Genomic DNA, 27,455 nt, shown 5'->3' on the forward strand with positions numbered 1-27,455 from the left:
TGATGGTGTGGAGGCTACTACTAACCTTTTAATCATCGCCACAAGGCAACACGTGTAATCCATCAAACAGTAGCGAGTACCAAAAAAGCTGTGCTGCAGCGTTGTTATCGTCCATTCCTTCAGCCGTTGTTGATATCCTGTTTTAACTCACTCCCAACAGCTTTTCTTTACCACATACATTATATATTATACCACATACACTGCGTCCTCCACTGCAATGCATGCCGGGATGCTGGTCGCTGTGCTACGTTTTTTAAAAACTACCTACTGCACCAGAAAGGAACAAACTTAATTTCAGAGTCTGGCTGTCTTACCTACATGCACATTAGGATTAAGGCTTCCAGCTTATTACTTTGGATGGACCTAAATAACTTATGGGCCATTCCCATCTGTACCGGGTTGGCCCGGGCCGGGTAGCCCCAGTCGGCCCCAGCCTGGCCCGGTTGATTCCACACATCCTTGTCTTAAGCCCATGTGGGCTGATTCTACCCACCAATCAGAGGCTTGCTCTAATGGAAGGTGTGAATTTGCTGTCAGCAGTGGGTGTGTTGGCCCTGGTCGGCCTGAAGCAGACCCCCTCCAGAAGAGGGCTGAGAATGAGCCTTGGTTGGCCCGGAAAAATACCAGGCCACCCAGATATGTAAACAACCTACGCTACCCGGCCCGGGCCGACCCGGTACTGATGGGAATGGCCCATTAGATGTACACACTCAACCACTCTGTTTTTTTTTTTGTTTGTTTTGTTTTGTTTTGTTTTGTTTTCTGCTGCAATCATTCAAAACAATCACATCAACCCTAGTTTCCAGCTTTTTGGTGGATAAACTAAAACGTATCTTGCATTCAAGCAAGCTGCAACTAATGGGGCTTCAAAGTTCTTTGCAGACAATCACAAAGCCAAACAAATAAAGAGAACCAAAATTTTACTTCTGCTAAGGGTGTTGGCTTCTGCCTGGGACTGAGGACTAAAATTAAGTCATCATTTAGAGACTTAATGCTGAAACATGCACGGTAGTTATTTCACTCTGGCTGCACCATGAGAGCAAAAACATAACTCCAGACGTGGCATCTCCCTCTGGATGGCTTGAGATTCCCTTTCAAAGATTTTAAAAGATTCGCACATCATTTCCAACAAATTTCATAAACATGTAACTAAAAGCAGAATGATCAGCCAACCAGTTTCTCTTGGTGATCATTGATCCATTAATTTTTCTATGGATGACCCAAATCTGTGGAGTTTACCTCTCCACACATGCACTACTCTGCTCCCAAATTCAGATTGGTGCTTCAGAGTTTTTTACTTCTTCCTGGCTTTTAAGTACAACACCTCGAATATGTATTTTGTATTTTTATTCCCTTGGTATCCAACTTTGTACCAACACTTCAAAACCTGTTCATTTTCTCATGAAAGGAACCTTTTAGCCATTTTAGTTAAAACACTTTTTTTCATAGGGCTTGCAGAGTAGATGAATCATTTAGCGTTGCCCCTCATTACAACCACATCCACCTTAGAGGGAAATATCCCCATCATCAACCATGTGTGGAGAAGAACAGCTCCCAGGAGGTTACATTGTCTGAGTGGTCGCTGATGCTGTACACACATGTGGTTTTCTCTGTGCTTCTGGCCACTGCATCAGCCTTGTTCATCCAGAAATTGGACCTGTGGGAATAATTGGGGGTCTCCAGTGAATAGTCAAGAAACCCGTTCCATTCATTGATCATTTCTTTCTCTCTTTGCCTTCTGCTTTGGTCCTTTATCCCATTGGTATCGATTGTTTGTTTTAAGTTTCTGTATTGTATCTGCGTGTCGGTTGTGACTAACACTAAGGTTCCAAAATGTCAAACTCTCAAATTTAAAATTTTAACTTTAAAAAACTATATTTGTCTTTTTGTTTTCTTCTCAGTGTTAAAGTTATTGAAAATGGCAACAGGGATGAGAGCTCTGCTGGACACGGTGGTCCAGGCTCTGCCTCAGGTAAGAAGACACACGCACGACCTCTCTGAGCTTATCGCAAGGACATCCAGCAGTTAATTAACATTTGTTAAACGATGAACGACCAGAATCCATAAATGCTTTCAGAATTATGACTTTCAGAAAGTGAGGGTATGACTACATTTTTGTCTCTAATTTCACAGAATGCTGCCGACTTTCAGCTTCTCCTCTGGTTATTATGTTAAACTGAGCCTTTGCTGTGCTAATTTAGGAGTTCTGCCCCCAAAACTCTTAATAAGACGAGTGCTGCTAACGTTTCATTCCCCCACAGGACACAAAATTGCTCACTTTTAAAACATTTGAACATTTTTATGTTATTCCGACATGTTTAGAAATAATTGGACAACTGAATTTTTTGTTATTTTCCTTGAAAAAAAAAAACTTTTAAGAGCCAAATTTTTGACATTTTTATTTTCAATTTGTAGTTAAGTAAATACAGATGTTTAAATGTTTGATTTTGTTATTTTTTGCCTTTTTTTGGACATTTACTTTCTTCTTCATCATCTGTTTTCTGCAAAATGTTTTATCTCAATTAGGACGTCACTTAGCAACTCCCAGACTCTGTTAAAGGCACACTTAGCAGTTTTGCTTGCTTTTAGCAACCCCTAGTGTCCATTATTATTCTCTGTGGTCAAACCGAAAGCAAAACGTATCTCTTCGCTCTGCATTTGTATTTTTAACACGTTAATCTAACTGTTGAAACGTCTCCCAGCCTCCCTTAGTGTCAACAAGAGTGATTCATCACTAGATTAAACAAATCAGTTGTGTTCATGATCTAAAACATGCTGGAACCAGAATGCAGCACCAGGTATGTCAGCTCAATTTTTTCCAAGTCCCAACATGGCAGCCCGCCAGTATGAAGCTGCACATATATAACAGGGTCTGAGGGACATTTCATTAGCCCTGTAAAGGGATCTTTTTAGCACATGCTGGCTCAAGGAAATGATTTGAAAGAATGAAAAAAGTTGCACAGTAAGGCTTTAATAAGTTGTTATCAAGACTTTGTTTCCAATCTCTGAAACAAGCAATTCGAAATGAAATGTAAGATATTTCCATTAATACAGGAAATACCTGTGATTTGACTCCAGGCGGGAAACTATCTACTTTCAGATGGGTATGCAGACACATAACATTAATATTAACATTATTATTATAAAACACAGGAAATGCAGAGTAAAAATATTTTTGGCATAATCACTTTGGCGCCCCCTACAGCCTGTCACCCCTATGCATTGCATACACTGCATACTTACTTTTGCGCCTCGTGTCTCAATATGGTCATTTTAAATCAGTCAGAAGGTTAGTGGTTCAAATTCTGGCTTCTCCAGGTTATGTTATAAAGATTGTGTATTTTTTCTGTGTGTTGGCCTCTATGAGGTTTGTAGAGAAACGGATTTATTTATTGGCAGTCCTGTACATTTATATTTTTCTCATGACATCATCTGACAAATTGTGTGATGAGTCATGCTGATTTTTGTCTTTTTTTTGCAGCTCAGTTCATATAAACCCAGTAACACCATTTTCTGTTGTAGACTACACCATTCAAGAAATTTAATTTAATTAGTCATTAGAAACCATTTCTAAATGATTTTTTTATAGAGTGATTCTAAAACCAGGTCTCAACAGTAAATTAAATAATGTATCCTTATTGTGCACAGCCCCTTTTTTGGCACAAAAAAAACAAGGATTTGACTTTCACTTCAAACCAACAACGAATGTAATAGGTCCAGCCCAACAGAGCACCTTGCATATAAATGCTGTTTCAACAGAGATGCAAGTCCAGACCGTTTAAGTATTTTCTCAATTTTTCATGATTTTCTTGAGGAAAAAACAGAAGCCTGCTGAGCCTCCAAACATCTAAAATAGGCACACAAAAAAAAACCAGAATGTAAGTTACTGACAGGAAAACAAATGAAGAACGACACCTCCTTTATTTTGGCAATGTAGAAAAGAAAAGGAGACACTTAATATTTGATTTTGTGACCTTGTGTTTATTTATTTATTTTTACTCTGATGCATTTCATCTCTGCATGCATCGTTATAAAAATCCTCTACTTGTCTGCTCCTTCTGTTAGAGAAGGAATGATTCCGGTCGCCAGCGGAGATGAGACACTTCATGTTGTTTAGCCTTTTGAGTCGGTCTGCATGTGTTTATCAATTTTAAAGAGATGGTGGCCGTTACAACCAGGAGGACTAATTTACCTCTTTGGGCTTTTGCTTCCATGTTGATCATATGCATCATGTCAAAAAGTTGAGACTCAAACTTGTGCAAGTTTTTGCAAATAAGACAATGAATGCAGTCCAGTAAAATATAATAACACCAAAAAATGTAATGATAAAAGCAGTAAAATCCTAATTTTGTTAATTAAACTCCATTACGTTTAATTATGAAAAAAGAGGGAAGCCTGCATTTTCATCAAACTCAGTGCCTGAAACCAGTGTTTGCTTTTATTTTTCCTCAAGGAATGATGTAACAAGTTGTATGCATTTTATCATCTACCTGTCCATCGCTGCAGGGATACAAGAACAGATGTCCAATATCAATTACTCTCCATGTATCAAATGTGATTTTAGAAGAATGCTCTCTAGTTTTAAAAGTGCGGTTATATTAGCAGCTCACTAGTTTCAGTGAGTTAATCACCAACTTTAAAATTTCCATTAGAAATCTCCAGTCTCATAACACAGTGTCCTCCTTCCCTGTGGTGGGCTTTCATTCTTCTCCCAAAGGAAGTTAAGACATCAGAAGGGTTCGAGTTACATCCCACAAACTGCCTGAGGCCAAGCTGTGGCTTTTAATACTCACCAGTAAATTTCATCATGTGCAGCTGTGAAGAGAAAAGCTATCCTCTGGGTTTCCCTAACTTCTTCATTTCTCCCCATCATCACCTCCTCTAAGAAACACTGTTGGTCTTATTGTCTCCCAGCCCAAATTCGCCATCTGAAAGATTTAGAGAGTCACATGCTTTGGAAGCCTCACCTTTGTGTGTGTGTGTGTGTGTGTGTGTGTGTGTGTGTGTGTGTGTGTGTGTGTGTGTGTGTGTGTGTGTGTGTGTGTGTGTGTGTGTGTGTGTGTGTGTGTGTGTGTGTGTGTGTGTGGTGGGGGTGTGTGTGTGTGTGTGGTGGGGGTGGGGGGGGGGGGGTAAATTCACTGCAAAATTGTGGAATTGTATCATTGACTGTGTTGATTTAGATTTTTTTTGTTTGATATTCTGATCATGACAGGATTTTTTCAGGCGTTCAACTTTTATTTTTTCAGGTGGGAAACTTGGGCCTCCTGTTCATGCTGCTGTTTTTCATCTATGCAGCTCTGGGAGTGGAGCTTTTTGGCGAGTTAGGTTAGTCTATTAGAGAATAAAACCCTCTTTTTATTCACTCCTTCCTATGCATGTGGCATTTCTTTCATTCTAAATGTAAATTAACTGATATTCACAACACAATGGGAATAATCATTAAACTTAGTAACATCACACCATTAATAACAAAATAATTTTGCCTTTCTTCTTCTGTTTGTCATTCTCACCACATCCCACAAAGTGTGCAACGCTGACTACCCCTGTGAGGGAATGAGCCGCCATGCTACATTTGAAAACTTTGGGATGGCCTTTCTCACACTCTTTCAAGTTTCAACAGGTGACAACTGGAATGGCATCATGAAGGTATGTCAGCCTAGATGAGTTTTGATCATATCATCTATCTACATATGAACAATGGAGATGTCACAGCAGCCTTAGGCCCTGCCCACACGTAGCCGGGGATCTGCGTTTTGGCCTGTCATCCACACGAAAACGGATCTTTTTAAAAACTCCGGCCAAAGTGAAGATCTGCGTTTTCTCCGTTTTGGGTGTCTGCGTGTGGACGGACAAAACCGGAGTTTTAAGGTCCGCAACGTCACTTTCTACGACAAATAACTGCTGACATCACGTGTGCGACCTGTGTTTACACTAGCCGACATCATGGATGCCCTCAGAGCTGCGCTCTGTCACTACCCGATCCATCAATTGTCCAAGCGCTTTCTGCTTGTTTGTTTTTGTAAGAGGAATTACTGCTCCTTGTGGAAGACCACAGACGAAGGACGAGGTTAAGAACGGGGGAAGTACTGCTGCCTACAGGTCTGGCATGTCCTTAACGTATTTATCCGGGTACGTGTGGACAGAGTTTGTTTTTAACGAGGTGGTGTGGACGCAAGTTTTGAGGGGCGGATGTTCGTTTTTAAGAAGTCCCGGCTACGTGTGGACTAGGCCTTAATTCACCAGGGTAGTGCATCAAATGTAAGTGCAATTTAGAAATTACCATTTCAACCTAATTCTCAAATCCCTCTGTCATGATGGGTGGTAATTTCTTAACCCACATGAAGAATCACACATGAAGGTAAGAAATAATAATAAAGTACTCTAATTGTAGTAAAAACAAAAGGGGTAACTAAGGGCGCTGATCCAAACGTGAACAGGAAACGAGGCGGCTCCGGCTCTAAGAAGAACAGCGGTGTGAGTGACTAGAAACTGAGAACCAGGAAATGATAACAATGAGGGGAACGGGCTTGCTGAGTAGAGCAGGGCGAGGGCAGGAGGGAGAGGCAAGTCAGGCTGATGCAGGGTGGAGATGGTCGCTGGAGGAGATGTGGATCCAGGAAGGCAGGTGAGCAGTGGAGAGCAAGAGGCCAGGGAAGCTGAACGACGCTGGGATAAGGCACACCTCAGGCAGGTGGCGAGAATCCAGGGCTGGTACAGAGGAGACAACAGGGCAGGATTAGTACAGGTAAACCATATTTCAGAACTACGCCACAGGTCAGGGCGTGGCTTGATGCACCCAACAGTAGGGTATCAACTGGCGATGAGGTGTGGCAGCGCCGCTCCTTAAATCCTCTGGCCAGGCTGATGGTAATTAGCTGCAGCTGCGGCTCCCCAACACGCTCACCTGCAAACAATGAAGGAGAAGAGCAACAGCAGCAGAGAGAAGGCAGAACCACGACACCCAGGCAAAAGGACATTTACACCTCATTCTGTGCTGCCACTCTGGTGCAATCTGCCCACATTTAAATAAGATCGTGAACATATTAAAATTGAGTTAAATTCCCATTTATATTTATTTTAGATAAAATAAAAATCAGCAGACGCAGGTCTGGGAACATAAAATGTCTTATTAATCTAGAAATGTAATCCTGCAATGTTGCAGCTCACTGAGAAAACATATATGTTGTCTCATTGTATCTTTTGTCTCTGCTGCACCTATCTTCTGTTTATGAAGCTCAATTAGATGCAAAACGAGTGCAAATTACTCAGTCTGTTGCGTAATTATCGCCATTTGCAGAAAGGAGTCACAAACATGCAAACAGCATATGCACCATGCAATACCAGTGAATTTGCCTAAATGTGTATTGGACTGAGTGCCACAACATGAGTCAAGAATCAGAATTGTAATTGAACACTAATATGTAGATCAGATAAAACAATGACTGTGTCTTAAGCTCAAATGATGTTGATTTAAAAAAGGAGAACAAGTAGGAGGAATAAATCATCATTTGATGTTTAAATGCTTTTGTACTTCCTTTCCCTAAAAACAAAATCTCTTTTTGCCATCAGGACACTTTGAGGGAATGCCCACCAGGTCGTCCCGGTGGCGACTATGGCTGCCACGCTGGACTCCAGTTCATCTCTCCAATGTATTTTGTGTCTTTCGTGCTCACAGCACAGTTTGTTCTGATAAATGTTGTGGTCGCTGTTCTCATGAAACACCTGGATGATTCCAACAAAGAAGCGCAGGAGGATGCAGAGATGGATGCAGAAATTGAACTGGAACTGGCTCAGGGAGGCCTCTGCTGCATGATGGGAGGAATTGGGGCCATAGCTGGGGCCACTGGTAGCGCTGCAGCGGGGATGGGCATGGGCCCTTCAGCACCTGGCGTAATTACAGCAGGGTCGGTCGGAGGTCTGAGTGCAACGATGATGGCACCTCTAAGAGACGGAGCAGGGGGAGGAGCTTCAGTTCACGAGGGGCACGCACACCATCGCTGTCGGCTTTACTCTCCTGCTCAGGTAGGCAAAACAGCTGAGAGACGAGCCCCCGCTGCAGTGTAATACAGCAGCGGCACGTCTCCACGGCAGTTAGAAGCCATAATAATGGTTTGGTTTATACCTGGAAGTGCCTGAATGCTTCAGGTGTGTCCCAGAAGTTTGTTGCCACTTTGCCAAAGAAAGAATTGGGTTCTACCTTGACGTGGCACACTTCAAGAACACATCTAGCTCTGCAGTTAATGTAAGGCTACACAGGAGACATCCATGGCATCAGAGTAAAACATCCAATACATTTCAAAATAAAAAAAACAAATGCAGATTTGCAATTCTTTAACAAAGTAGGCATTAAATCACTAGTGATCACTGGTGATTTTTTTGAAGAGAGCATGGGTCTGTTTTTCCGCATGGACGGCGAGGCCTTTATTCTGATAGTGGAGAATAACAATTTAATATATGACACCACACAGATTTTTACAAAGACAAATAAAAGAAAGTACGAACCAAAATGTCAACAATTATGGGAGTAGACTGTGAGGATTTAAAAGATTTATAATAATTTAAAAAGGTTATTTCGGTGGGGATTGATGCATGCAACGAAACCGCGTCACTGCCATAACTCCCAAGGAAGAGTTCTGCAAGGGCTTCTTCAGATTCACTGTCAGACGTCAGAATCATGGAGAAAAAACATTAAAGTAACAGTGAGCTGTTTCCTGCTCCTCCACCCTACAGGTTAAAAGTGGTCAAAAACAACCCTGCATGCTTGCTCAGTATGAGGATTGGCTTAATGAACTGTACTGCATTGAAATGTTTACTGTGTGAAGTGCCTTGAGACGACTTGTGATTTGGCGCTACATAAATAAACTTGAATAGAATGTAATTGCTGTAGCTAGAGCCAACATTGAGCTAATGCTAACACGAACCAGCTAAAGATCAAATATTCGACAAATTAAAAAGATCCACACAAAAAATATTATTACTTACAAATCCAGAAGCAACAAAGCCAGGTCACTATCAGTCCGTGATGGTTACGCTGGTTTTAGCTCTTTGCCTCAAAAGACATTACTCGCTTACTTTTACTTCCAGTCTCAGTCATGATGCCAAAGCAAACTTCTTATTTTTCTTCTTTTTGTATTTTATTGATGATCGGCGAACTGAAAATGCTGACCGCTAGCATTACTGCTAACAACCGGAAAGCAGGTGAAGAGCTTTCCCTTATAGAACACCTACCCGCTCCACAAAACTACAGAGTGCTGTTTTTGTTCAGCAGAGTGGTGTCAAATATGAAACTGGTCAAGTTTCTAATTCAACATTCACTAAGATCATTGATGAAGCTCTAGCTCAAAGTTTAAAAATTATCAGTCATTACTTTCACAAGAAAAAAAATGTGTTCTAAATATCAAATTCTAGATAAACATTTCTGGATCTACATGTATTTACACATTCATGTACATGTACAAATAAACAACACAAGTAGTGATGAGCTTTTTGTTCACAATTAAATCCTTCCCAATTTTTCACAACTTGATTTTTTTTTTTTTTGCCAGTTTAGCTCCAAAGACCTAAAATGTAATATAGAATATTGCAAACAGCTACATCAATGTCTCTGTTAGCAAAGTATAACTGGGAAGTTTTTGGTTACTTCAGAACTTCATTAACCTCATAAAGCAACAATAACACTCAACCTGCCTGGCCCTGAGAGACTGCACAGCAGCTGGAGTTGTTTATTTTACTGTAATGAAATACAGCTGCCCTACTTGTGCAAATAAAATGTGTTCATGACTTTCGCAATCATACAAAGGGGCATGCAAAAACACACAAAACAGTATGCCAGGGCCCATGCAGAGCACCCCTGTGCACACATTTACAAAGATATTTAATAGCTGTTGTCTCTTTTCTTCTAAAAATAGCATCGGTGGAGGCACCGCACCGAGTTTGCTTTCATTCCTCGGCTGTCTGATTGTCGCTGCACAGAAAACCTGCTACATTCATAATCATGCTCAGGTACAAGTAGATAAGGCCTTTCCGTGAGAACAGGTGGTTTTAGAGGGGCCGTTGGTAACTTAGGAAATTCTGAGATTAAACAAATATATAAAAATAGATCTAAAAGAGAAAACTAAGGAAATCAAAAATACAAAAGTAACTGACAGTATTAAAAAGGTGAACATTGACACTTTAACATTGTTTAACTTACTAAGTTAATTAGCATTCTGGTGAATAAACAATATTAATGATAATTGAGTTTAGCATTGCTAAGTAATCTTCTACCACTATTTCCTGCGTTAGTCGCAGACAGAAAATAAATGCTCAGATGAGAAAAGCCCAACAATCGCACATCACATTGAAAAATTTCGTTCATGGACTCACCCATCTTGGTTCGCGATAGGGAGGGCTATCTTGATTTAGCATCCAGGAGAACATCTTGGGTAGTAGAAGCTAATTGTTGGCATTAGCAACTCCACAACACAGCAGAACTCCTTCAGGCTTGTGTTATTTGCAGAGATAAAACATCAACGATACAAGGCAACCAGAGTCAGTGGTAGAGTCGTGTTGTCATTAGCCAATTAGAGGAGAGATGTCAGAATATCAGGAAATAAAACTCAAAATCCTGCCGTCTTCTGCTCACCTCTCCTCTGGCTTCCCCACAGAGACCAACTCATGTATTTATACTAAAGACCACTGCAAATGTGTTTAAAATAAAACTAGTGAACTTGGTCTTTAAATACAGATGCACTGAAAAAGATGCAACTATCAAAGGGCTCTTTCTTTTGGGAGATGCTAGTAAAAAATTATCTAATTAGATGTGAGCCTTAAACACTGATTACAACATAGATGATGCAATTTAGGGACCAGCTGTGTTTTACACAGTAAAACGTGAATTAAAGTAAACAATTTTACTTCACATGCAGTCGCTACAACAAATAAATGCACGGATAACACTTATTTTTCTTAAACCAAAAGACCTAATATAATTTTTATAGCTGAATGTTTGCAAATTAACTTGAATTATTTTTGGAAGACACAAAAGAGCTTTAATTAAAAAAAACTATGATTTTCTATTGATGCATATTTTTCTTTCACCTGCCAAATTGAAAATATTTAATTGATAATTGGTCACTTTTGCCCAGTTGTTAACAGGATGTTTACTAATTAATTAATCATCTTTTTGGTAAAAACAGATGCCTGCTGCGGATGAACATCATTTTAACGAGGGGTGTCAAAGTGAACATAAGCTGAAATAGGTGGTAAAACATTAAAAAAATGTTTTCTCTTCTCCATTCTCCATAAGTTCAGGGAAGAAGCTTTGAATAATCCTGGCTTTGTAGTTAACCTACTGAACTGTAGATAATTACTAAAATCTGGTCCCCACATATTGTTCGGCCTTGCTCTTCTACCGTTTTGTTTATTCTCTCTTACAAAGCCCCCTAAGCATAAAGGACTGTTATCTGGACTGAACCAAATCCCACTTGTGTGATTAAAACAGCCACGTTTCTTAACCCTAAAATGCAAAATGTATCATATTTAACCCTTACCTCACATTAGAGCATTTTTTTGTGCTCTAATGACTTTAACGTTAGAAAATTTAAACGTTGGGTAAGGGTTAAGACACCTATCTCTAAGAGCTCCACTTACATATTGCATTCATTTCTATAATGCTGTAATACTGTTTGTCTACAAGGCTTTGAACTGCCCTTCACCTTCTTACCTGGCCGACCTGCTGCATCTCTACACACCCACTCGTGCCCTTCGTTCAGCTGATCAGCTGCTGCTGATTGTTCCGAAGGTTCGCTATAAATCTCAGGGTGAGCGTGGCTTCTCACACACTACCCCCAAACTCTGGAACTCTCTGCCCCTCCATGTGCGTCAGGCAGGGGCGCAGATAGAATTTTCAAACTGGGGGGACAATTTTCCAACGTACCCTCCCCCAAACACATATACACACACACCCACGCACGTACACATACACAAACTATTGCAAGAGCCTTAACTAGAGCTCAGTCAGTTTTTGTAATTTCATCCAATGGTTTATGAAAAAACTAACACTTTTATATGTGTTTGAAGCCATTGTGCAATGGACCGCTGGCAACAAAGCTCTGCCTGATCAACACTATCCTAGTCAGTCATTTGTTATTCTCCCAATCAATTACTAACCAAAACCTCATGCTTTATGCAAAACATTAAATAATTTTCAGCATAACAATCTTTACAGAAAACATAAAAGCCATAAAAAACTGCACATAAAATATATTTTAAAAAACTATTCACTGATAGGGTTGGCCATCATTTGATTTTGAACAATTCCGATTCCAATTCCTCGTTTCAATTGCGGTTCCTATCGATTCCCGATTCCGATTCTTTCAAGACATGACATGTTTTACATGAGCCAGCTAACCACAGGTCCTACTTGATGAAATAATCTTAACTTCAACATGAATTTTAATTCTATGAACAATAACATCACCTTCATTTAGACTAAAACATGTTTAGGAGAAAAAAAGAAAGACTTGCAGCACAACCAGTGTGTTTGTTTCTGACCACAACCAAAGTCTGGAAGCAGCCTCTGGGATGAGAGGCTAAATGTCTCCAACATATCCAGAAACGTCCAGCTGTTTTCAGCTAAAACTCTCAGGATGATCATGTCCAGGATGACTGAGAGCTACACCTCCATGCTGCAGCAGCTTCAGTCACAACAGGAAGTGAGACTTAAACGTAGCTGCTGTCAGTAACAAGCTAACAGATTTTAAACATTAAAACTCAACAGAAATAGTTCAGAAAGGAAATTAAAATGTTCACAACTTTGTGTGTGATTTATTATTTATTTATTTATTTATTTATTTATTTATTTATTTATTTTGTGGCAGAAGCTGGTGTGGTCCACCACAGAGAAGCTTCTCTGGCATGATGACTTTAATTATTCTACAGATTATTGTTCAGCCTTCTGACGCTCACACACACACACACACACACACACACACACACACACACACACACACACACACACACACACGAGTGTTGGTGAGCGGTTGCGTCTAACTGCTGACGCTCCGTGTGCGTTTTTATTTCTGCAGTGAGACAAACTCCCCTCACACCGTCCAGAGTTTGTTCTTTAAAGCTTCTATTAAATCCACCACGTTGACGTATTTTAACAAGTTTCCTCTACGCTGCAGGAGTTAAAGTCTACATTACGGAGTAAAAGATCGGCAGACGCGTTTGTTTGTATCTAGGTGGGGGAGGAGAGACTTGTGCTGCACACAGACAGCTGGTGTGATCAGCTCTGAAAAGTGTTGATCACAGTTTGCAGATCACGTTTAGTTTTCATGGAGATCGGCCACGGATTCCTCTTTCGGTCGGCATTCTAGGAATCGAAACTAGGAATCAAAATAAAAAACTTTGAACGATTCCGGGAAAAACTAACAGTTGGAACCGGTTCCAATTGATACTCAATGCCCAACCCTACTTATCACTTAGAGCACTGGTTCCCAAACATTTCAGCCTGACCAACAGATGTTCCTTCGTATTGTTACGTTATTTAGAAATTTCCATTATATTTGGAAAGGTTTAATTTATATATAAATATATAAAGTTCTTTTTAAATTTTATATATATTTTTTTATGATTATGTGGCACACTTTGACTTCCATACATAACGTATCGGCATCTGCCTCTTTTTTAAGGCTTTTTTTTTTACATTGTCGCTTCGTCTGTCACATTAGCGGTGTTTTTACCATCATTTCTACATCCATCACATCCCAAAGAAGCTTAATCAAACATTAAACAAAACGTTTGGAGCTTGTCCACACACCTCTCGCAGCACCAGCTGTCTGATGCTGCAGCAGTGTCAATCTTCCAGGCTGGATGAGTAAATTTCTTCATCAGAGTCAATAATCTGCTTCATAATCTGAACAAGATAGCGGTAACCATGGGTGTTTCTCAATGTCAAGGCGCCTTGTTTACAAGGACACTGTCCTTCCTTGGTCAAAGAAAACGGTTAAATGGAACAGACTTGCATCACGTGACCGCGGCTTCCACGGCAGTCATGCAGTGTCACGTGACACGGGAGATAATGTTATATTTTATATGTATTAGTTTCAATATTAATATATAATAAACCTTTTACTTTTTAAATTGTGTATATGTTTATTAAATTAAAAATATAAGCAAGTTACTACCCGCTAGCCACCGAAGCTGCAACTACTAAGCAACTAACCAACAATCGATAACTTCTTTGGATCTAAAAAAAACATTTTAAATTAGCTGACTAACTTTTAAACTTGAAAATTGTCCCAGAAGTAGCTGCCGGTTTCTGATCCGCCATCTTTTTTGAAAATACTGTGGTGTATTGTGGGTAATTTTTGATCAAGGCTAGGCTACAAGACACCTCCCGTGTGTCCTTGCTCAGCTAGCTAAACGGCTAACAAATGGAGAACACACGCCTCGGTAGAACATGAACATTGGAACCCATTGGAACACGTCTTGGCGGCTCCTGATGACGTATCTCCCAGGCAACCGGGGCGGGGCCAAGACATCAAGGCAAAGGTTCCTTGACATTGAGAAACACCCCACATGTGTCGGTGTTAAGTCGATTTGTGTTTCCCCCCTTGAGATTGTTGGTTACGTATTGTAACCCCAGATTCTATGAGTCTAGTCGCAGCCCTTAAGCGAGCTGCTATTGGAAGGGTGATCTCAGCATCAGCCAATCATGAAGAGCTTAAATGTACGCCCACCACGTGGGCACCCCTTGTGGGTTATATAAGTGGAGCGACTCCACTGTTCGCCTCCGATGGCTCTTAGTCCTAACAGAACCAGTGTGGCCAAGTGGCTTAAGGGCTGCGACTAGACTCATAGAATCTGGGGTTACAATACGTAACCAACGTTCTATTTCGTCTAGTCTTAGCCCTTAAGCGAGCTGCTATTGGAATAAAGCGCAGCTGGATGGGTTTACGCCACACTGGTTAGCTCAACCAATGGACACACCCAACATGTCTCCTTTTAGTGGGGGTAGCTCAGCCTCAGCCCAGGGCTTAAAAGGCTGAGGCAGCCAGAGAGAAGAGTGGGGCCACCACTAAAAAATATCATCCACAAGAGGATGAAATTCATTCAAGCAGGGCCGATGAGGTGCCATAATGCGTTCACTCAGCCTGCTGAGGTCCAAGCACTGAACGAGTGATGGATCCTGAAGACACATCTCGTAAATAAGAACGAGTAAAGGAACAGGGTGAGGCCCATGAAGCAGCCTGACAAATGACTTCCATTGACCCACCACTGTGGGGCGCCACAGAAGAGGAAATCCCTCTGGCTGAGTGAGCCCTGAGTGTCTCAGGAGGATCCAGCCCCAATGATGTGTAAGCGAGTGAAATGGCGTCACATAGCCAGAGTCAAAGACACTGGGCCGACAGCGCCTGACCAAGGGAAGACTCCCTGTAGTGCACAAACATGATTTGTGAGCGGCGAATCCCTGAAGTGCGTGACACATATCGTGCGAGCGCGCGCACTGGGCAGAGAAGATGGGAAGCCGCCTTCTCCTCAGAATTATGGGCAGGAGGAAAAAGTCCAGCCAATGAAATTGACCTGGATTTGAAGGAAGTATTAATGTTTTTTGGGCACAAAGGCTGGATTGGGGCATAAAACAGCAGATCCGCCATCTTTCCGGATCCTGAGGCATGCGGGAGCCACTGAGAGGGCGGTTTGGTCGCTCACTCTCGTGACTGATGCCTGCAGCAAGGCAGTTGTAAGTGACAGGAACTTGAGTGAGACCTGGTCCAAGGGCTCAAATGGGGCTTCAGATAAGCCACGCAGAACCACCGTTAGATCCCACTGGGGAATTAGCGGACGGGACACAGGTCTGTTCCTTCTGACACCTTTTAGAAAACGTTTTGTGAGGGGATGATTGAAAACAGATCTATCACCAAAACCCTGGTGACAGGATGAGATAGCTGCAGCATATGTTTTAATAGTGCTGAATACGAGGCCCCTGTCCGTCCGTATCTGCAGAAACGATAGGACATCCGCCAGCTGGCAGGAGAGCGCTTGAACATTCCGCTCTGTGCCCCAGTTCTGGAAAGCTGCCCATTTAGCAGCGTAAGATGCAATGGTAGAGGGCGCCCGCGCACTCTGAATCGTGATGACCACATCATGCGGCAGCCCAGAAACCCCTAATCGAAACCGCTCATCGGCCAGACCCACAGCCGATGGCTTATTTCCGGAGGATGTCTGATTATCCCATCCGCCCGGGGAGGGGCGTCCTCCCTTCGCGGGAGTCTCCACGGGGAGCCGGACAGTAGCGCTTGCTGGTCCGGAAGCCATGACGCGGACAGGCGTCTGGGAGCCACCAGAATTACCGAGAGCTGTTCTGACCGAACTCGGTCCAGGAGACGGGGAATCAGAGGGACTGGTGGAAACGCATAAAGGAGCGTTCGAAGCCCGGGCTGGTGTGAGAAGGCGTCCGCTCCGAGCGAGGTTTGGTCCCGGAAACTCAGGGAAAACCACAGGCGACACTGAGCGTTTTCGCGAGCCGTGAACAGATCCAAACGGTTCCCCGAACCTTATCTAAATCTGTGATATCAGCGCGGGATGCAGACGCCAGTCGGAGTCGCGGGGACCCCCTCTCGACAGGATGTCTGCCGCTACATTCAGGATCCCCGGAATGTAGGTGGCACGGCAGATGGACATGTGCCCAACACAGTAAATCTGTGGCTATGCGCAATAGAGGGGGGGATCGAACTCCCCCTTGGCGATTTATGCAGGCTGCCGCCACCTGGTTGTCTGTGTGAACTTCGACATGACGGCCATCGAGAAGGGCAGCGAAGTGCATGAACACATTCCTCATTGTCATAAGCTCCAACACATTTATGTGCTCGTGCGTGTGGGAGGGCCAGCGATCTGCCGCGTAACAAGCACGTGCCCTCCACCCCAGACAGTGACGCATACGTAAACACAGATACGTGTGACGCAGGACGTCTGATGGGAATCCCGTGTGAGGGGATGCAGGGATTCCCCCAGTGAGCGAGGTCCCCGCCCACTGAGGGGGGAACCCTCAACATACGTCTCTTCTGACGTATCGGGTGTACCCGGAGGCAGATGAACCAACTTTGCAGGCGCCTCGAGTGCAACAACCCCAGCAGCACCACCGAGTGGGCTGCAGCCATCATGCCCAGAAGTCTCATGACTAACAGGGCCTCACGATCTCGCGGGGTTGCACGCGGGAGATCACCATGGTGAGATCTGCCGCTCTCACCGGCGACGAACGTGCTCTCATTATAGAGGCGTTCAGCTCCCCCCCGAGAAACATAATCGACTGGGATGGAAGAACAGAGTTCTTCCCCCAGTTTATAGAAAACCCCAGGGTTGAAAGATGCTCTGTTAACCTCCTGGTTTGCACTGACGTCCCGTCCTCGGACCGGGCGCATCGGAGCAGATCGTCCCGGTAAAATAAAACCCTCGTTTCCGCCGTGCGCAGTGGCTGCAGCGCGGTCTCCGGACATTTGGAGAAAGTGCGCTGGGCTAGCGAGTAGCCGAAAGGGAGGCATTCGTGCGCGCGTTCCGACAGCGGACGTGTGCTCGAGGTCACGTGAGCAACGTCTGAGGATTGGTTTCGCGCCCTTACCGCCGTCGCTCATACCAGAGAACTGGGAGCGACCCATGGAGGGCTGTGATCGAAAGAGCAAGTGTGAAACAGCTGGAAGAGGCTGATCCGCACCGCAGAGCGTGGAGTCCATGAAGGACGAGTGGGAGCCGGGCCCGTGCACGGGAACGTCAAAGTGCCAGCGGATGGAGCCGCGCAATGTGCGCACTTTGCGCGTGGTCGCGACAGCGCCATGACATCCCGTCCCACCCAAAGTTGTGGGGGAAGTGGGATGAGTCGGGCCTGGCCGTAGGCTGGGGGCGGTGCGCAAATGGAGCGCACCCTTACAGCTACCCGTGTAACATGACCGAGTCCGACTGTGTGAACATGCAGATGTGCTGCAGTGCTCGGTGCGGGGAACATCATGTGTGAGGATTCGGCAGAAGGTTCTGCAGAGGACTGTAGGATTGTGCTCTCGATGTGACGTTTTTTGGGTTTTTATTTCAAAACCAAAATAATTCACAGAGTTAACATTGCAGCCATAAGCACACATATTCCCCCCAACGAGTCGTTTTCGTGGTTGTTTTCGGCGAGGTTCCTGTGACTGCCAAGGCTGTGTCTGCTGGCTCGTTCGGAACCGTTGGCCGCCAACTCCCTGGTCCCGCCTCAGCGGGAGGCCGGCTCCGCGGGGCGGGCCGTGCAGCTGGGCGCATGGAGTTTCCGCGCCGTTCGTCCCATCCTCTGGGGGAACGGCCGGAGTGCGAGGCTGACCGAGAGTGGACCAGGTCTCGCACCGTGGCTGAAAGTTCAGCTGCTGAGCCCAGATGATGCTCGTAAGATGGGGACCAAACAGAACGTCAGAGGTGATGTGGCCTTCCAGCATCTCTCTGTGCAGGTGTTCAGGAATGGAGGGCAGGGCCGTGAGCCACAAGGCCGCTGGATAAGGGTCTGCCAGGCAGCAATGCGAGCAGAACCGGTGAGTACAGCAGCGCACAGATTGAGGATGGCATCAGCAGTTTTAGTAATGATGGTTTTTGACTCGACAGGAGAGTCAAGCTCCTCCACCATTTTGGAAACGCCAAAGGCGAGAAGGCGATGTTATTTCCTGCAGCGCCGGTCTGGAAGGCGCACTGGTGTGCGCGATCGGCGAGCCGCCTCAGCAGCTGGTCATGCTTAGTGGGAACTGCTCGCGGTCCAGTGAGGTGGTTCTTGACGCCACACAGCGAGGCCAAGTCCGGCTCCAGTGGAGGAACAGATGGCCAGCCCCGGTCGGAGAAGCCCTCGACCTTGGTAATGGGCGCATATGTGGAAATTGGCGCCTCGAGCCTGGCAGGCTCGGAGAAGGCGGCGGACCAGCAGCTCATGGCAGCGGGGAAGCGCGGCCAGACGGGGTCTGGACAGCGCGTCTGTGTTGCCCCAAAAATTCCCGCCAATTCATCCGCCTCAGGGGAGCCGGTTCTGGAACGGCTAGCCACCTGCGGGTCGCAGCCGCGGAGATGATGGCAGACAGCTCCTGGAGCAGTGCTCTAACTGCTGGCAGGGAGGAGCGAGAAACCACTGGGGCAGAAGGACCCGCTGAGCGAGGCTCGTCGACCTCCGTGTTGTACAGGAGGGAATAATGGCTGCGGCAGGCAGCCTCGTCGTGCTCCTCACGAGGCTCGTCGACCTCCGTGTTGTACTGGAGGGAAAAAGGGCTATGGCAGCCAGCCTCGTCGTGCTCCTCACGAGGCTCGTCGACCTCCGTGTTGTACAGGAGGGAATAATGGCTGCGGCAGGCAGCCTCGTCGTGCTCCTCACGAGGCTCGTCGACCTCCGTGTTGTATAGGAGGGAAAAAGGGCTATGGCAGCCAGCCTCGTATTCGACCTCCGTGTTGTACAGGAGGGAAGGGCTATGGAAGCCAGCTTCGTCGTACTCCTCGCTGTCGATGACATCGTCCAATCGGTAGGAGCCAGCCGGCTCCTGGCCGACGTTGAAGAACCGTAAACCCTTGTCCAGCGAGTACGTGCCAGCCACCGGAATTTCCTCGTCGGTGGAGGGGGTGAAGTACTCGACCCGGCGGACCTTTTCAGCCACGGGCAGAGCGGTACAAAACGGGCACGAGGCCTGGGGGTCAAGGCCAGGCCAGCGTGGTGAGCCCCGAGACAGACCTCACACTTGGCGTGCAGGTCGCCGCTGGAGATGGAGCCCGTCTGGCAGGCCGGGCAGGTCCTGGCGTCGCTGGACATGGTCGGTGGGTAGATTTTTCTTGTATAATTGCTCTTAAAAGAAGCTCTTAAGCTTGGCGTGAAGAGAAAACGGAGGCGAACAGTGGAGTCGCTCCACTTATATAACCCACAAGGGGTGCCCACGTGGTGGGCGTACATTTAAGCTCTTCATGATTGGCTGATGCTGAGATCACCCTTCCAATAGCAGCTCGCTTAAGGGCTAAGACTAGACGAAATAGAACTGTTTCTTTTGCATCCAGCCGCGACTTTGAACCATCCACTCACGAAAAAGAAGCGTGTCCTAACCCTTACGCCAAACCTTACTCTAACCATAACCCTGAAACAAACATAAACATAACAAACAAACATAACACTTTCAAAAATTAAAATTATGCAAAAAATACATTTTTGGTGACAGGGTGGTTACGGTTAGGGTGAGGGTTTTTTTTTGTGAGTGGGTCGTCTCCACTCACAGCAAAATAAAGAGAGACCTCTTTGCTGGAACACATATCAACATAACACCGGTAACAGTTGAACAATTTATGTCTAAAATGAGAAAATATCCGTGGATGAGAAGAAACGCGTTAAATGTGACCATCTGAAAAGTCTTCTTGGTGAGCACACATCCAGGGTCTCTCTTGGTTTTAAAAGTTACAGCGGTAGCAGCGCAGGGGCAGGAGAAGGCTGGAATGTTGGACCCGAACCAAACCAAATGGTGCATCTGGTTGTTTTATTGTTTTCGTGGCGCGTCAGCGTTCGGTGTTCAAGTGGTGTTTTTGAGAGGAAAAGCATTCAGGCAGCTCATTTTGTTAATTAGTGAGGGGAAAATAATGAGTACCTGAAAACAATTCTCACCATTAGTGGGATTTTTCGTACTTTTTTTTTTCATCAGTGAGGGGTTTTACAGCCTTAAAAACATCCCCCGCAAGGGACCACTGTAAATTACTTGTGATCTCTGGTAAACGGCCTGTGTACTACAGGTAGCAAGTGAAGTTAGTAATAATATTTGATTTTATTATTACAAAATGCCATAAAATGACAGATGTCCAATATTTATATAAAATTTATATTTATATAAATTACAACATTTATATAAAAATGTAACAGAGATTATTGATATAGGTTTTCACACTTTTAATGACACAACTTTTACATACTATGCACAAATTAGACATCAAACTCTTGATCTAGCCTACTTCTCCTCAGTTGAAATGTCGAAGTATGACAGTTCTGAGGTCTAGTGTGTTTGAGATATTTTTTTGTACAACTGGCCAAAAATAAATGGAAAGAGTTATCATATTTTACACAAATAATGTTTAAAGTCAGGGGTTGCACAAAGGCACAGTGGTTAGCGCAGTTGCCTTGCAGCAAGAAGGTCCTGGTTTCACATCCTGGCTTGAGGTCTCTCAGCATGGAGTTTGCATGTTCTCCCTGTGTACGCATGGGTTCTCTCCGGGTGCCCCAGCTTCCTCCCACAGTCCACAAACACCCCTGTCAGGTTAACTGGTCTAAATTGGTCTAATTGGTCTAAAATATCATTAGGTGTGTGTGTGTGTGTGTGTGTGTGTGTGTGTGTGTGTGTGTGTGTGTGTGTGTGTGTGTGTGTGTGTGTGTGTGTGCTTGATTGTTTAGCCTGTGTGTCTCAGTGTTGCCCTGCGATGGACTGGCAATCTGTCCAGGGCATACCCCGCTGGAGACAGACATCAGCCCCCCACCCCTCCGCGACCCTGCGTGGATAAATGTGTGCAGATGGATGGATGTTTAAAGTTCAATTAGGAGATGTATGATGTTAGTTACCTAAATAATTTTGATTATCTTTTTTTTTTTTTTTACGAGGGGGATCCTACATGTATTGGTTTTATTTATTTATTTATTTATTTATTTATTGTTTCAGAAATTAGGAGTGAATATTTAGATTATTGGTGTCAGATTTAGACCTATGTGTTTGATTTATAGTCTGGAGTCAAAAAAAGGTAGAATGCCTTCTCTGGGTCAGTGACGTTGTCCAGCTCCAAGCAGAGGTGTAATGGGCCATTCCCATCTGTACCGGGTTGGCCTGGGCAGGGTAGCCCCAGTCGGCCCCAGCCTGGCCCGGTTGATTCCACACATCCTTGTCTTAAGCCCATGTGGGCTGATTCTACCCACCAATCAGAGGCTTGCTCTAATGGAAGGTGTGAATTTTCTGTCAGCAGTGGGTGTGTTGGCCCTGGTCGGCCTGAAGCAGACCCCCTCTAGAAGAGGGCTGAGAATGAGCCTTGGTTGGCCCTGAAAAATACCAGGCCACTCAGATATGTAAACAACCTACGCTACCCGGCCCGGGCCGACCCGGTACAGATGGGAATGCCCATAACTCAGGGGTATTGTTCACGAGTGAGGGAAAGATAGAGCATGAGATCAATAGCCGAGTTGGTGCTGCTTCTAAATCATGCAGGCGTTGTACCGGTCTGTTGTGGTGAAGAGAGAGCTGAGTCGGAAGGCGAAGTCGGGTTTGTCCAACAGGGAGGAGAACTAAAGGAAAACTCAGGACTAGAGGGATTGTGGTTCTCGGCTGGCCAGGGAATTCCTTGGGATTCCACCAGAGGAGCTGGCCCAAGAAGCTAGGGAGAGGAAAGTCTGGACCTCTCTGCTTAGGCTGCTGTCCCCACGACCCGACCAGCAGTACAAAAATGGATGGATGGATTGGTTGTTGTTAAAGGAAAACAAAGCCGATATCAAATATCCCTAAATAAAAAAATCCACCTAGGATATTACTGTCAATTAAAAAAATAGATTTTTCTGAATATTATTTTACAAATCATACTTTAAAATTTAAGATACAGGAGGTGTGATGCCCTGAAACTCACAAACACAACAACCCCCTGAAGCAAAAAACTTTTATCTGTTTGCTTTCGGTATTCCCATCAGTAGGTAAACTAGTTTTGTTACTCACCTGTAAACTTAATGAACCCAAGTACTTTCTACTGTTGTTCATGAGGGAGGAAATAAACTTTGTTGCCCATGTGAACGAATGGCTCTGAATCAACGGAGAACTAAACTGGAATTGGGGAAATGGTGAGAGATTCTCACATAGGAATGCTGGAAAGACCGAGTGGGTGGTGGGCTCTTCCACTGGCTCATTGTGTTTGTCTGCCAGCTCGTTGGTATGTTTAACCAGGAAAAACGAGAAGGTAAAAGAGAAAGATTCTAACATTGCTGTGTTTTATTTCCCATTTCTGTTATGATTAGTTAGCAAACAGCATTAAATTCAAACTGTGTTTTATATATTGCTTGATTGTGTTGAGATTGGGTTCTGTTCTATTTCTAAATGAGTGTTTGGTCACTAAACACAATCAAACACAGATTTGATACACTGCTGGGAAAAGTTGTCCAACTGAAAAATTTCCAATCTGATAAAAATTAGCTGAGCGAATAAAAGCCGAAGTTTTCCAATGATAGTTAAGCAGGAAACTAGGGAACCAGCAAATTAACCTAGCTCTATGTCGATGATTGCCAGTATATAATGGTAACAGTTACTGGTATTTTGTTACTAACTCAGATTTTTTGAGAGTTTTTTTAGACTTCAGATAACGATTGACGCATTTTGCAAAAGTTGATAAGAACATAAACAAGTCCAGAAATATTAATAATTGTAATTTCCCCCTTTAGTTCCTGCAGTGTCCTGCTAACGGTAGTTGGCCTGCATTTATAAAGAAGCACCTGTATTAGCACGGGGAATTCAGTTGGAGAAAGAAGTAGCTTCAGACCACAACATTTGGACTAATTTGGACTAATTTCCTGAAATGTGGACATCTCACCTCAGATTGCATAACAGCAGCGCAATGCTCCCACTGATGTTTACCTCTTCAATTAACACAAGCCTGGAGGAGCTTCTGCTGTGCGGTGAAGTTGCCAATGCTGGTGAAGGTTCTAAGTCATCCAGGTTATGGTGCAAATGGGGTTCAGGTGTCAACTGTCAACTTATTTGTTTTCTTGAAGATGTTTTGCTTATCATCCGAGAAACTTTGTCAAATCTGGAGTTGTTAATGCTAAAGGTTAGCTTCTACTAGGGGTTGTATCAACTAGTTGACTTCACTGCTCTGTAGTGACTTTTTATGCCTGTCATCAACTAGTTGCTGTCACGTGATCATGACCGACAAGATGCAGTCCTCGGAAAAGACAGCAGGTGACAAGCTCCTGCGCGCTGGGAGGCGACGCGCTGTGCCAGAGCGTTGGTATCTGACGCCCACCATAAAACGGACATTTAACCAAATTGTGACCATACCCTCTTGCAATTTAACCTTCCCCTCACCCCATCCTAACCTTAACCAGCTTGCGCATGCAGAGCTTTGATCATTGACGCGCTCCAGACATCTGCGTCCTGAGCACGGCCACAGTAACATTATCAAATTAGATGTTGCCACCTCAAAAACAAATTTAACATGTGATCGTTCATGTCGGCTCATTTCCTTTTATGTTTTCTGTCTTTTATTTGTGCCTGATGTGTTTCGCTGCTGTGGAGTGGAGCGCATCACCGGTTTTGTCCTCCAGTGATGCACCTCACAGTCGCGGCCGGCGCGCACTCCGCTGTTTTTGCGGTCGGTAGATCTTTTAGAACTGCAGTTCAAAGGTAACTCATAAGGTGAATATATATGAACCCAGGTAGCATTTTTTTTAGGACTGAGAGGAGATGCAGGAAGATAATAAACAGACAGGACAGAAAAATAGTCAAATAAAAACAAGTTAGTTTTTGTACCTGCTGGTTGCAACAAACAGACACCATTGAAGGTAATCAGAAGTGAGGAACAGAAAATGAAATAATTATTTTAATGTTTAGAGCAGCAGGAACTCTGAGAGGCTGCAGGCGCATCAGTGAGTTTGCGGCCGTTGCGCAGGGGGAGGGGGGAGAGGGCTGAAGCAGGGGGAGGGGGGGGGCTGAAGCAGGGGGAGGGGGGAGAGGGCTGAAGCAGAAACTACCGTTGTTAAAAGAGATGTGTTTAACTTAGAAAATGTGGGCGCAATTTTAATTGTCAAAATCTCCAGCGAACCAACCAACCCCCACCCCCCACCCCGACGTGTATGACATCATCAATGACTAGTCGAAATCGACTCGATTTTCATTATTTGATGGTCGACTGTAAAAAAAAAAAAAAAGTCATGCAGCCCCTAACGTCTACCAGCCGAGACGTTCTGTGCTGTTTTCTGGGCGCTAAAACAACCTTCCTGTCATGAATTGAGATGGGTGAGTCCTTATATGCTCAGTGACAGTGTTATATGGAGCTGTCGGGATTTTCTAATCCTAAAGTTTCATTGATTATAATCAGAAATAATTATTTTAAAATGTTTTTTTCAGTGTTCCACACCTTAAATTAGCCTTCAATTAAAAAAAAAATAAACAAATCCACAACTTTTGCAATTACCGGATTTCCAAGAAGACACACACAAAATCTGGGCCAATATTTTTATTATTACTATTGAATAATTTATGCTCTCTGACTAACTGTTCCTGCTGATGACTCCAACATGAGTAGAATATGTTGATTCTGGCAAAAGAAATCATTTTAAAAAACCAGTGACCAATTATCACCAAGTAGCCACTTGTTATAATTTGTGTAAAATATGCACTGCAAAAATAAATAAATAAATAACTTAGCAACAGAAATCCCTAAGAATACACGCAAATAAATGCTTAATTTAATGGTTTCAGACAGCCTCTCCTAGAACACAAAGTCCTGTCCTAATAAAAAGAGTCAGCTCTGCAACGAAGAGAATGGAAGAAAGAGAATGAAGTCAACAGAGTGAGAAGACGTGATCAGAACGTTTAAAATACAATGGTAGCCTGAGCATTTATTGGCACTGAGCTGCTTCAGATTTAATCACACAAGACTTAACTTTCATTTTTTTCCCACAGTTTTAAGCCTACAAGACAGCTCGTCCACCTTCCATAAGATTTGACCACACAAACTCAAGTGTCTGCTTTAATTCTACTTCTAGAACTTTATTTACCATAGAATGTAAAACGTGGGATGATGGAACTTTGTTATTCAGAACAATTTATGTGAGCTGAGTAGTAGCTGGATTAGCGAACTGGGGTACATGCTAGGCTAAAGCTAATCCCAGTAGACAAGTGTTTATGAGTTTGTTTCATCTCATCAATAAGATTAAGTCAGAACACAAACATTTACTGTGAACATATTCTGAGTTTTGTCAAAATGAGAATATTCAACAAAGCAGAAGGCCCAGACGGAGTACCAGGTGGGCTGTTGAGGACATGTGTGAACCAGATGGCAGAGGCCTTCACCAAAGTGTTCCACCTCTCTCTACAGTGGTGTGCTGTCCCATCAGGTGTCAAGTCTTCCACTCAAAGCCCCTACACTACAACTATCAACAAGTGGTTGTAACGCTGATAGTGATGAAATCCTTTGAAGTTTGCCTCTCATGCAAACGAATGGTCGTCACACTGCCTTGACACATCTGGTCACAATCAGAACTTGGAGGACCTGTGATGACACCAAACACACTAAGCACTTTAAAAGTCTTCATTAGCCAGGAGCTAAGATGTGGAGGTGTGACCGGGGTAATACTCAGGTAAGGGCAGAGACGAAGACAGATGAGGGGACCAGGTGTGAAGCATGAAGGCTGATGAGGTGAATGATGGTGCATGGAGTTCAAGGCATGGCAGGATCATGACACATCTCAAGAAGCTAAACAGTTGTGAGTTTTAGTTCCTCACCAGGGTTCTGAATACAGCACTTCTTTAGTCAGAGATGGGAAAAGTATCTCTTCAACCATCAACCTGCACAGCAACTCTACAGGGTACATTTTAAGTCCAATGCTGTTCTTGTGTCTCACATTTGCACCCCATTCCAGCTATCCAGCCCAATAATAAAGTTGTTGGGCTGATCACGGACAATGATGAAACAGCTCACAGTCTTAACGTGACACACACTGGTATAGAACTGGTCCCTTACAAAAAGATCAACAAAGTAGACTTCAGGAAAAGAGAAAGGACTGGCCACCTGCTTACAGACATTGAAGTGCTGTGTGGGGAGACTAAAGTTCTTTGGATTCACTTTATCCGACCACCTCACATGGATCTTTTACATCTCAAGCTGAGCCAAAAATGGCCAACATTTGTGTTTAGCTGCATCGCTTTAGGAACTTCAGCTTGTTTCAGCTTTCAAGAAACAGACACGCCACTGTGAGCATCCTCACAAAATGCATCAAATTATGGTATAAAAGCTGCTAAATTCAAGTGCCCACAGCGGGTGATACGGACAGCCTAGTGATTAATAACTGCCAGCCATTTTCTGATCAGCGATTTTCGGCATTATTTACAGTCATCTGTTCAGTTTTTTTAACATTATTTAGAATGTATGTAAAAGGTTAACGGCCTGTATTTGTATTGCACCTCTACAGTTCAACAACCGCCCAAGGCACTCCATAACACAGTCATCCACCCATGCACACACATTCACATGTCCTGTTGTTGATATTATTATTATTATTATTATTATTATTATTATTATTATTATTATTATCTATGCACAGGAGGAAGATGCCAACTCATTTTTTGTGCCTGTATAACGATGAAAAATTAAAATATATGTTATCTTATTCTGTTCCATTTAAATTCTTACCTGGATTTTACATGTTGTCAAGAAAGTGCTGCTGCTATTGCTGACAGTATGTTTTTGTCGAATGGGCTCGACAC

General features: G+C 43.9%; 2 protein-coding genes across 2 annotated transcripts in view; both read left to right on the plus strand.

Annotated features, from left to right (window-relative positions):
• The window catches only part of LOC107391375 (voltage-dependent T-type calcium channel subunit alpha-1I), a 374,405-nt gene that overhangs the window by 325,915 nt on the left and 21,035 nt on the right, over positions 1–27,455 (plus strand). The window contains exons 30-33 of the mRNA XM_070549995.1: positions 1,902–1,972; positions 5,247–5,325; positions 5,525–5,646; positions 7,570–8,022. Of these exons, the coding sequence (XP_070406096.1) occupies positions 1,902–1,972; positions 5,247–5,325; positions 5,525–5,646; positions 7,570–8,022 (725 nt within the window). The remainder of the gene's footprint in view (positions 1–1,901; positions 1,973–5,246; positions 5,326–5,524; positions 5,647–7,569; positions 8,023–27,455) is intronic.
• Positions 18,350–19,215, plus strand: LOC139069570 (uncharacterized). Its single transcript, XM_070549997.1, has 2 exons — positions 18,350–18,536; positions 18,607–19,215. The coding sequence occupies exons 1-2, from the start codon at positions 18,399–18,401 to the stop codon at positions 19,177–19,179; spliced, it is 711 nt and encodes a 236-aa protein (XP_070406098.1). The 5' UTR covers positions 18,350–18,398; the 3' UTR covers positions 19,180–19,215.

The sequence above is a fragment of the Nothobranchius furzeri genome, chromosome 4 (genome assembly GCF_043380555.1).
Source record: "Nothobranchius furzeri strain GRZ-AD chromosome 4, NfurGRZ-RIMD1, whole genome shotgun sequence".
Classification (NCBI taxonomy): Eukaryota; Metazoa; Chordata; class Actinopteri; order Cyprinodontiformes; family Nothobranchiidae; genus Nothobranchius; species Nothobranchius furzeri.